We start from the raw sequence: 11,795 nt of genomic DNA, 5'->3' as shown, positions 1-11,795 counted from the left end.
TAAGGCCAGTTTAGGCTACACAGAGAGGTCTTTTCTCAAAACAAGGAACTGAGAAGCCTACCCCATGAGCCTGATATTCCATCCACTGGTGGGAACTGGAAACTTGTATCCTCTCATTAAACATTTGTCCTTCGGGCAACTTGACAATAACCCTCTTCAAAGTGGTACTTTCAAACTGCCATGGGCCACTCGTCCTGGTGTGTGGCGTGCATGGAGGACAACCAGATGGATGTAGGTCAAGATGCCAATTAGACCCAGCTGGTGGATCTTCTCAGCACTTCCCTCTGAGCAGTTGCCTGTCTGTCTAGTGGCTCCTAACCTGTCCACTTCTGCCTGGGGCTATGACTACAAATACTGTCCCTTGGAACAGACAGTCTTCTTTGTTGGAAATGAAAAGCTTCAAGCTGTAGAGAGAAAAAAGGAGTCTATGTGTCTGAGGGGACTGTAGACTTTTCTACACTCTCATCCTTCCCTGCCTGACAGAGCTCTTCAGCAAATGGGTTAAAGGCATGAGAGGCAAACCTTTGGCCAAACTGGCCACCAACATTTGGGACTGTGTTTGCTGACCAGAGTGCTGGCCCTGCCTGGTTTCTGCTTTCCACTTGGGAGCCTATGGAGCTGGGAATCTTAACCCTCTTCTCAGCATCCGCCCATCATCAGGGCTCTGGGTGAGTGCAGTTAGCACAAGACTGTTACAGCAGGCTCCTGGGGTCACAGTCATGAGCCTGGCTGGTCCTCAAGCCATCCTAGCCAACCTACCTCCTCTTTCCCACATGAAAAGCCAGGCCAGCCTAGTACTTTAGACTCTGGTCCAGGACTCAGCTGGTTGCCATGGATGCATTGGGAAGAGGGGTAGACAGTGTCCTAACAGGACAGAGGGCTGGATGAGGACCCCAGGAGATAGGTGCTCTGGGTCAAGATGGAAAAACAGCTGGAGAGATGGCTCGGTGGTGCAGAGGACCAGGATTCAGTTCCCAGCACCCACATGGTAGCTAACAACCATCTATAACTCCAGTTCTAGGGGATTTGGCACCCTCTTCTGACTTCCATGGGAACTGCATGACACAGGTGACTCCCATACATGCAGGCAAAACATTCACACACATAAAATAAACGTAATAAATTTTCTGTTAAAGGTGGTAAAACAACAGATAAGGCAGCTTGGGATGGAAAAGGGGATATGACAGTGGCCAGAAGAATCTACTGTAGAGGAGTCAGGTGCATCCAGGATGGGGGGGCACTTAAGGTACCAAGGCACCACTATTACTTTGACCCTGGATCTCCATGACCCCCGTTCAACCTCTTCCAGAAACAAGTACTGTTTTGTACTGTGCACAGCCAGTGTCTTGTACTAAAGGAAGTTCTGTCACATTGCAAGTCCTGCCTCCTTTCTGGGAAGGCTGGGTACTCATGCCACCAGTTTCCTCTTCCCCTTTTGTCCCCTCATTAAAATACAGTACGAATGAGCTTCCAAGACAGAGAATGCCAGGAGTTGACAGTTTGGTTTTATTTGGTTCTAGGTCACCTGAGCCAGCCTGCACTAGGACGTGAACAGTGGCCACTCTCTGGCTTGCAGACCAGAGCCTTCAGTTGGACAAGCGCAGCAGTTCCTCATCCCCTGTGGATACAGAGAGAGTCAGGGTGGGTGCATGGGCAGGGACAAAATATCACTTGCTAAATGACCTCTCTCCCATGGGCATTCCAGAGAATGTTCTGGCTTTTTGCCTCCTCTGGGTTGCCATAGGTACCATTTTTCAATGGGAATACACCCTGGTTATTTTTATAAGCAGCAGCTTCCCTCAGTTGAGCACTAACCCACACTAGGTACTGTGAAGTCAGGTAGGTGGGTAGTTTGTGCTGTTTTGCAGAAGTGAAAAGTGATCTAATTGCTCTTTGGGTCTGGCCTGGTGGCATAGGCTTATAATCCCAGCTTCTCGGGAAGCTAAGGCAGGAAGACCATAAACCAAGGCCTGCCTAGGTTACAGAGGAAGTTCACGGCAGCCTGGGCAACTTAATGAGACCCTGCCCCCCCCCAAAAAAAAACATTAAAAAATGGGCTGGGGGTGTAGCTCAGGACCTAGCATGTGACAGGCCCCAGTTTCAATTCCAAGCCTGGGGAGGGAGCCCCCTTGGCTCTGTGGCGACCCTGAAGGGTCTGGAGACCAGCTCTGCCCAACTCCTCAGCTGCTCTATGTGCTTCTGCTGGTGCCTGGCTCACATCGCCTCTGGTAGTTAAGCCCAGCTAGGGCATGGCCCTGGGCTAGGCTCATTTACCAGGTAGGAAGCTGAGGCCCAGAGTTGGTCAGGCTGCTCACTTGGAAGATCCAGAATTCAATTCTCAGTCCCTACCCCACATCAGGATTCCCTTGCCTGGTCCCTGGCAGCCCCAGAGCCTCCTACCATCACCAGGGACTCCACAGTACTCCTTGCATTCCTTCTCAGAGTAGAACTTATTCCCGTTGCCTTGGCAACCCCCATAGATGAATTCAACACATTTCCCCTTTACAGCATCGAAAGCCCAGAGCTTCATGTTGCCTCGGCAGGGGCCTTGGACTATAGGGAGATTGCAGGCCGCTGTGGAGCAGAGAGGGATACAGAGTGTTAGTTACCCTTGTAACTACTGATGGGACATGAACAGGACTACTAAACCAGGAGAATCTGTACATCTAGAGCACATTATCTTTTTAGAGACTGGGAAACTGGGGTCCAGAAAAATGAGTGGCCTAGGGCCATCCATATCTAGATGTGGAAGTCCTATGAACAACCTTGCTCTGGGAAAATCGCTCAGCTCCTGATCATGGGCAGGTGATCCGTGAGAGGATGGGAACTGGGGTGTGGAGGGCACAGGTGCAGGGCTGTTCTCACCCACTGTTCGGCATGTCTGGAGACACTCCTTTTCAGAGATGAAATTGTTGCCATTCCCCAGGCAGCCCCCATACTGGAAAGTCTCACAGGCCATGGATGCACCATTGTAGAAGTATCTCTCTACCATCCCTAGGCAGGGGCCTTCAGAGTATTTCAACTGACAGGAATCTGGGAAGAGAAAAAATGCAGCACTTACAGAGGGCTTGCTGTATACCTGTATACAACTTAATATGCACCATATCTTGTAGTTTTCACCTCCACACCAACAAGAAGGGTTGTCAGCTCATCCTTCAAAAGAGAGGCAGGTGTTCCTAACCTTTACCCTGAGAGAGGTGAAGCAACTGGTCAGAACCACCTGGAACTAAAATATAAACCTATAGATGCCAAGCCCAATTCCTATTAAACCCATAACTGAGGAGTGGTGAGTTACCATTGGTGCAAAGGCCTCTCTGACCAGAGAATCTAATATCGTGGTTGATGATGCATCCTCCAGGCCCTCACCTGCCAACCTGAGCGCGTCACTGAGGTACCACTCATGCCTTTGCTCTCATGGTCCCTACCCCAGAATGCCCTGCTCCACAAAGCTCTCCTTGGGTTCCTGGACACAGCCTGAATTCCTTTGGCCTAGGAAGTGGCCTGATCACCCCCATCATCTTCTGGGGTTTTCCAGCCCTTTGCCAACACTCTCCTTTGAACCCACCACTTTCTCCCTTGGAAGACTTTCCACTAAAAGAGCCCTAAAACCAAGAAGATCAGGATCATTTGTGTTTGCTGATCAAGGTGGGTAAGTGAATGGCTCACACAAAGCATCATCACATTTTTCTCCCTGAAGAATCCCTACACTCTGAAGGTCATCCCAGTTATTCCACTGTATAGCTGAGAAAACCAAGGCTTCACAGCCACACAGGCAGGACAAGATACACTCCTCGTGGCAGAGCTCAGCATTCTTAAAACCAGGACCATGCCTGATGTGCCTCACTCCTCATCCCAGCATGGCAGAGAATTTCATTTGCCTTGTCTCTGCCCAGCCCTTGACTCTCTAGCCAAGAGACAGAGCTCACTGTTGAGGCAGCCAAGGCAAGCCAGCCATGGGCCATGGCTCAACATGGCAGAAGCAGGTAAAGAGATAGGCTCCTTACCTTCTTTCTTGGTAAAGTCGGTTACCACTGGCCCAGCCCCTGATCCTTCACTTTCTTGGGGCAGCACCGCTCTCCGGACTCTCTGAGGAGAGAAGAGAAGCTTTGCAGAGACCTCACCGTTATTGCTCACCTGAACCCCAGGATGTGTAAACAGCATTCATCTTGGGACTCGGCAGAGAGAAGTATAGCTTCTAGACTGCTTACAGGACTGTTAGCGGGTGTGTCAACCTGAATTCTAGAAAGGGCATCACATGGTCGAGTGCCCAAGAGAGGGGTCTGCTGCAGAGTCCCCCGGGACAGGCCAATTTGGAAAAGGGATGAATAGGGGGACAGCTGGCCACTAGGTAGCCTTTCTGCCCACAAGTGAGGTCTAAAACTTGGAAAGGTAGAAGGTGGTGATCTTAAATGGTTCCTTCTTTTAAGGTGTAACTGAACGTTCCTTCTTATAAGGTGCAACTGAAAACTATCAGCCCTCCCCCAACCCCACCCCCATCTCTTACAGATCCATCTTAAGTTAATGGCACTCGGGGCTTTCTTAGTAAGAAAGGAGGGATGGATAACAAAGGGACATGTTAGATAACACAGCTGCCAAGAAGAATCAGATTGAACTGAAGAAATAGTCCCACTTAACAAGGATGATATTAAGAAACAGGAAAATCCTTAGCCACCAGTAAAATTCAAAATGATATGCACCAATATATTGGGAGCCAACAGTGATGGAAATCATTAGAGATGGGAAAGATGCTTGGTTTAATCTCCCAGGAGAGATAATAAGCTGCTATTTAAATACTGCAGGAGGGCTGGAGAGATGGCTCAGTGGTTAAGAGCACTGGTTATTCTTGTGGAAGACTGGGGTTCGAATTCCAGCACCCACATGGCAGCTAACAACTGTCCGTAACTCCAGTTTCAGGGGATCTGACACCTTCTGTCTTCCTCGGGGACTGCACAACATGGGTGCACTTAGACATATCCAGGCATTACACACATACACATAAAGTAAAAATAATAAATAAAAATTTAAAAATAAATACTGCAGGAAATAAATCCACAACCCAGGAGTCCTGGAGGAGAAAAAAAAGAAGCATAAAAATAATAGAAGAAAACTTTTTTGAATTGAAGAAAGACTTGAGTTGCCCAATTATGAGGAAAAAGGAAATCAGAATTTATGGAGACTTCCTTCCTACAGACATTCCATGGACAAAGGCCAAGGAACTTGGTGGCCCTCAGGGTAAATGACACAATAACAGAAGCCCAGGAGCAATCTCTGAGGGTCCTGAGAAGGAAAAGGTTGCAATCCAAGATTCTTCCTTCCCCCAAACTGTTGCCCGTGTGATAGAAACACAGAAAGGTAGTCCAAGCTAGGGAAACCATCTAGAAATTTGTCACTTGTATATTTCTTCCTGGAAAAAAAAAGTTCCTTATAGGATCATTCCCATCAAAGAGAAGGGAATTGAAATGCTAGAAATTATAGTTGTAAAGAAATGCCCTAAATGCCTTGCATCTACCCCAACAGGCCGAGCAGCCGTAAGTACAGAGAATGCTGTGGCAGTGCTGCTGCGGAAGGTGGAAGAGGTACTCACCGGAAGTGAAGTGGGGTCTGACTCCTGTTCCCCAGGGACACATTCCCCTAGACAGAGGACAGGAGAGAAGAGTGAGGAAGAGGCCCAGGCTTAGGAGGGCAGAGATCTTTGAGCCCCCTCAACTGTTCCTGTGGGCTGGGCTACACCCTCCCTGAGACTTATGGTCCTTGGATGAGCATGGAATTGGCTCAGGAGCTGTCTCCACCAGAGCATGCTGTGAGATGGGGCAAACCCAGGGTTCTGTGAGTCTGCATAAAGGGGCAAGGGACTGTTCACCCTATCAGAAGAAAGATACAGGCCATCCTCTGGTGGCCAGGAAGGATGGGGAGAGGAGCTAAATTCAGTGTGGGGCAGGATGCCACTTACCTCTGTCAGCCATGATAAAGATGGAGTCCTCACCAATGCCCACACCCAGGGCCATGTCCTTGAAGTCCTGCAGAAGGCTGTCCCTCAGGTGCCGTTCCCGGGCTGTAGAGGAGATGTTGTAAGAGCCTCCAGGTACCCGGGCTGGCCAGCCAGGGTGACTTTACCCAGTGGGAAGTGTGGAAACGAGCCAACGCCAACCCTCCTTTGACATGCTTTGGAAAAAAGACTCCCCCAGAAAGAGAAAGCTCCCCCCAAGACCCCACTTAGACCTTCTGGGTCCACACACAAGGTTCTTGCCACTGGCTCTATCCAGGCCCTGGAGGCTCTGCACTCATTTTATCCTTCTCTTTTTCCATTTAATGTGTGTGTGTGTGTGTGTGTGTGGTATGCATGTATGTGTGTGATATACGCATGTGTGCACATGGAGACTTGGGGAATCATCCTTGATCGCTCTTACACCTTACTCATTAAGGCAGGATCTTTCAATCAAACCCAGAGATCAACAATATGGCTAGTCTCTCTAGCCAGCTCATTCTGGGGATCACCTGTCTGTGCCTTCCAATGCTGGAATTACAGGAGGGTGGCCTGCCCACCTGGCATTTATATGGGTTCAATCACTGAGCCGTCTCCATAGACCTTGGAGTTGCTTTCAGAGATGAAACGGAAGTCCTATTCATCCAGGAAGCTGAGTTCCTCCTCCTCAGGGAGAGCACCCTTGTCCCTTTCCTAGAGTTCTTTCACAAAGAAAAAGCAAGCCTCCTGCCCCTCTACTCCATGGTCCATAAATGAGCAGTTACCCACCCCAGCTCCTGCAGGCTCATTGTTACGGCTATTACCATAGAGCTTGGCAGTAATGGTTGGTCCATGGTGGCGGCTGAACTTTTTGGTGAAGAAAATGGCATATTCATCATAGTTGGTATGGACAACATAGGATTCCAAGGTTACATTCCATTCTGTGTAGGAGATGCAGGCAAACAGAAGGGATCGGTGGTCAGAGTCTCTTCGACCTGGAGGTCCATCACCTGTCACTTCATACAGCCACACAGCCTTTCCTTGTGCTCACATGACAGCTCACCCACTTCAGCCTCTCTCTCTCCTCCTGTTAGTCATCATTAACTCATCCACCCCCTCTCCATCTGTCCACCGTTTGTCCTTTCCTTCTTTCCTGCCTCCTTCCCTCGTTCCTTCCCTCCCTTTTTCCTGCCTTCCACCTTTCATTCCTTTCTTTCTCCTCCCCCTCCCTCTATTCCTCTCTCCCCTTCCCTTCTTTCCTCCCTCCCTTCCTTCCCCATTGCCTCCCTCCCTCTGTTCCATCTTCATTCCTTTCTCTTTTTTTGAGGCAGAATCTATTTTAGCCCAAGATTGCCTCTAAGCTGTTATGTAGTTGAAGATGACTTTGACCTTCTGATCGTCCCTCCTCTACCTCCTGATAGCTGGAATTACAAGCATACAGCACCCTGTCCAGTTTTCCTCCCTCTCTCCCTTCTTTCCTTCCTCCCTTCTCTCCTTCCTCCTTCTATCAGTCTGTCAACCTGTCTTTCAACTGACTAATCAACTCATGTGTCATCCATCTATCTGTTCACTAATAAGTGAAACTTTGTTCATTCATTCATGTTGATCATCCATCCATCTGCCAAACATTGATATGTTCATCTCACACACGTGCAATGATTCAGCATGCAGAGCAGATTCAGCAGGCATTTGCTGAACTGTGAATATATTCAGGCCCACAGCCCACTGTGGGCCTCATCCCCCACATTCAGCACCTCTCCTTCCTACTTCTGGACACGTGATGGGAGGTGCCATGCAGGGTGAAGATGAGGTGATGGGAGGCGCCATGCAGGGCAAAGATAGAGGTGGTGTGTTTTGAGGATGGTACATGACTTTTCAGCTAAACGGAAATGTTGCAGGGACAGAGGGGGCAGAGACAGGGAAAGGAGACAGAGGCATGTTCCCACACTCACTGGATTTGTGGTGGAGGAACTTTCCAGCGATGTCTGTCTTCTCATAAACCCCCGAGGTCTCCTCACAGACGCCTTTCCTGGCAATGACCAAGCCAAAATGCCCTGTTGTCTTTTTTGTCTTGATTTGGATATGAACATTTCCAAACATCCCCTTCAATGCTCACCCTAGCCATGGGAGACCCCCTTTTAACACAAGGCACAGAGAAAAGCAAACTGAGTGGCAAAGTCCCAGTCCTTCCTCATATCTGTTACCCTATGTCCAGGGAGGGCAGTGAGAACCAATGCGGGACTTTCATTTATTTGTGACTGTGGTGGGATCACTGAGCCTGCATGTAAATTAGGGGAAGTGCTGCAGTGTGCTGGCTCCTCTGCTACATGATCCGGCCTTGTCCAGTGCCAGCAAAAAAAAAAAAAAAAAAAAAAAAAAAAAAAAGGCAGCAAGCACTTTCCCACATGCTGGGGACACAGAGAAGAGCCAAGACAGTACTGTCTTTCGGTGGGGCTTGCAATGGTATGGGCCAGGCAGCCTAACCAGAGTCATATGTAATCAATCTACTCAGATTTATGTGCAGAAACACTACTCGGAGGAGGCCGTGTGGTCTTCTGGGGGTCCAGAGGGCCTTTCTGGAGGAGATGACAAAGAACCAAAGACCTAAGGACTCAGAATTAGGCCAGGGAGGTAGGGAGATGTGCAAACGTCTGGAAGTGAGAGAGGGTAAAAGGTTCTTGGAACCTCAAGATCTGCTGCAGAGGGTCACAGAGCCCAAGGGAGAGTTGGAGCAGAGAGGTGGAGCAGAGAGGCCCAGAAAGCATCATCAAGATTTCACTCTCCCTCCTGAGGGTGGCGGGGAGCCATGGAAGGCTCTTAAGCAGGTATGACTTTTTGAAAGGTATTTCGGTTGTTGGGTCAAGAATGGATAGGAGAGAAAAACTGAGATTGAATGTGGGGAGAGAAGTAGAAGAGGTGTGGGAGGTAATCAGGAAGGAAGGAAGAAGGTTTGGACCTCAGTGACACGGAGGAGAGAGGTGAGATGTGGGAGGGGTTTAGGAAAACGGGTGGATCTTCATGGTCAGCAGGAGGAAAGAACAGGCTCTCAGGCTGGGTCCCTTGGGGTAGTGGTGCTCTTCCTAACCTGAGGAACACGGAGGAGGAGGAGCAGGTTGTACAACAGGTTCAGTGTTGGGTGACAGGTACACAGGACATCTGTGTGTGGGAGGACAGTATCGAAGGCAAGGTCCTGGCTGGGAGCAGAGAGCTGTGCTTTCCCAGACAAGGTTGGGTGTTGGGGGCCCTGGTCCATCCCGCTCCCCCGACTCACCGCCAGCGGGTGCTGGTCATGCCGATCTCTGCCTCTGTGGCCCCCTCTCGCAGCACCAATGTGCTCACGCTCATCTTGTCTTTGATCCGTCTCAGCCATGGGCAGGTGGAGCCCACGGCCAGGTTGAACCATTTCCCATAGATCTAGGAAGAGCCATAAACTGGGGTCTGAATTTGCCTGGGCTTCAGAGAAGACCTGCTCACCTTTCCTCCTCTCTCCTCCCAAGGGCCATCTCTTTAACAGGCAGCCTCAAGACTGACAGTGGAGCTAAGGGAACCGCACGCTTAGGCAGGTGGGTACAGAGTGCCTTTGCTCTACACAAGGCTTACTTGTACAGAAGCAAGGCACCTGGTCACTCCTGTGGACAGACAGGGTCCAAGCCCTTCATTCTGAGGTCACCAGCTACATAGTACACGCATACATGAATACACACATACATATATGCACACATGCATGTCAATACATACAGAGATATACATGTACGCACATGTTCATGGTTCACACATATAAATGCATGCATATATGTGGTTATGTGTGCATGTATACATATGTACTGATGCACATGTACATGTGCACGCATAGACATATGCACACATGCATATGTGCATACATGCACAGACACACAGACACAGTGCCCAGGCTAGGGTGCCCCTGGGCTCACCCCTCACAGTCGACTCCACCCCCCCCACCCCATCAATCTGTGTCCTGCTTCTATTCTTCTCAGTCTCATAGGCCAGCCCTAAAGCTCACAGGTGTATGCCCACCTGGGGCGACCCCATGTCTGAATTACCCTGGAAGCTCGTGAGGACAGGGTAAACTTGGAGGATATTGGGCTCACAGACTCTCAAATGAATGGTAGACAAGGGAGCCAGTCAGTGAATCCCAGAATCCCTAACAGTCTTGCCAGGAGGGACTCCAAACAAAGGAGCTGTGGCATGTAAAATGGGAAGATAGACATCCCAAGAGAGGCAGGCCCGTTAGCCTGGATGATCCACCACTATTGCCACTTCAGTCAGAGAGGCCAGCCTTACCCGGGACACATCAAAGTTCTCCTGAGGTTGGACGTCTGGCAGTGTTGGCACAGGACCAGCCCTGGAGGCCAGGCAGGTGGTTAGCAGCAAGAGCAGGATCCCAAGACCTTGCATGGCTCTGGGCTCTTCAGCCTTTGATATCTTGAAGCTTGGTGTGGGGATAAAAGACTACCTCCCTGCCAGGGATAGCTGCAAACTGAGGCTGGGGACTGGGCTGGAGGAAGGTGATGATCTCGGTGTTTGCTCTGCTCAACCAAAGCAAATCAGGGCCCCTGAACCAGCTCTGATCGATCCCAGAAGCCCAGCCCAGGTCCAACCCTGTGGAAGAGGCCACGGTTTTGACTCTGAAGGGACACTGTCCAAGCACAATAGGGCTCAATCCCCAGAAAGGCTTCCCATGAATCCCCCCAATGGCCCCAAGAGCTACAGGGGTTGGGAGAGCCAGGCAGCAGATGGTCCTTCCCCTGGACCTCATGCCAGTGAGTCAGGTACAGGGCAGCCTGGCTAGACTCATTTCTCACATGACAAAACTGAGGCCCAGGAAGATGAAGAGACTTACTGGAGGTCATAGGGAAGTCAGCTACAAAGCAAGATCCTACCCTCACACCCCAGTTCTTTCTCTGGCCCTTAGCTTTTCATAGCCTTTGAGATAACAGCAAAAATAATGAGAGACGCTGTCTCTTCACTGAGCAATGCTGTTTTCCCAGCTTAACCCCCACACCCACCTCAGAAGTCCATGATGTTGCCCATGTTCACAGATACAGGTCTTGAGTCCCCTAAAATTGACCTGATTGGCCAATGGACCCCCTACTGAAAAGGGGAGCATCTGGCAGTGGTCAAGGGCAGCTTCCTGTGGCCTTCCTGCTACGGTGACTTTGGGAAAGTTGCTCAGCCTCTCTGCCTGTTTCCTCAGCAGGGAATGGGGCACACATCAGTACCCGGGTCAGAGCACCGGGGACAGGGCTGCAGGTGTTAATGCTGGTTGGCAATAGCATTGTCTCTGGCACATGGGAGGGGGCAGATTGAGGCAGAGACACACAGGACTATGAGGCAGAGACTGGCAATACCTTTCAAGTCAAGCTGCCAGGTGCTTGCAAAAGATCCAAAGCATCCTTCCCTGAGGCCCCAGAGGGAGCCAGCTCTGCCATACTTTGGCCTCGGACTTCCAACCCCAGCCCCATGACAGTGCATAATTTGAATGTTTTCTGCCAAACTATTTGGAGTATTTTGTAGCAGTAGCCCTAGGGAGATAATACAATGGCTTTCAGATTTAAACACATAACTTTTTTTTGAGAAATGGTCTTGTATTGTTCAGGCTGGCCTTGAACTTGATGTGTAGTTTGGGCTAGTCTTGAACTTCTGATCTTCTTGCCTCTACCTCACAAGTTATAGGCATACACCATGCCTCGTTTATGCCATTAAACTCAGGGCTTAGGCAAGAGTTCTATCAACTAAGCTACATCCTTAGCCCCTAGATTTAAATACTTTAAAGGGAAATTTAATTTATTTATCTTTATGTGTATGAGTGTTT

General features: G+C 49.7%; 1 protein-coding gene across 1 annotated transcript; it reads right to left on the bottom strand.

Annotated features, from left to right (window-relative positions):
* Positions 1–1,483: 1,483 nt before the first annotated feature.
* On the bottom strand, positions 1,484–10,510 carry Ambp (alpha-1-microglobulin/bikunin precursor). The gene is made up of 10 exons (XM_017798286.2): positions 10,265–10,510; positions 9,234–9,376; positions 7,915–7,991; positions 6,787–6,903; positions 5,951–6,052; positions 5,585–5,631; positions 4,005–4,086; positions 2,866–3,033; positions 2,401–2,574; positions 1,484–1,618 (listed from the first exon to the last, which is right to left on the bottom strand). Exons 1-10 carry the CDS (start codon positions 10,376–10,378, stop codon positions 1,587–1,589), a joined length of 1,056 nt encoding a protein of 351 aa, XP_017653775.1. The 5' UTR covers positions 10,379–10,510; the 3' UTR covers positions 1,484–1,586.
* Positions 10,511–11,795: the final 1,285 nt, after the last annotated feature.

This window comes from Nannospalax galili, unplaced genomic scaffold (assembly GCF_000622305.1).
Source record: "Nannospalax galili isolate Female #2095 unplaced genomic scaffold, S.galili_v1.0 scaffold34, whole genome shotgun sequence".
NCBI classification, from domain to species: domain Eukaryota; kingdom Metazoa; phylum Chordata; class Mammalia; order Rodentia; family Spalacidae; genus Nannospalax; species Nannospalax galili.
Note: the sequence above shows the minus strand (reverse complement) of the source record. Positions and strands in the feature narration are given on the sequence as shown.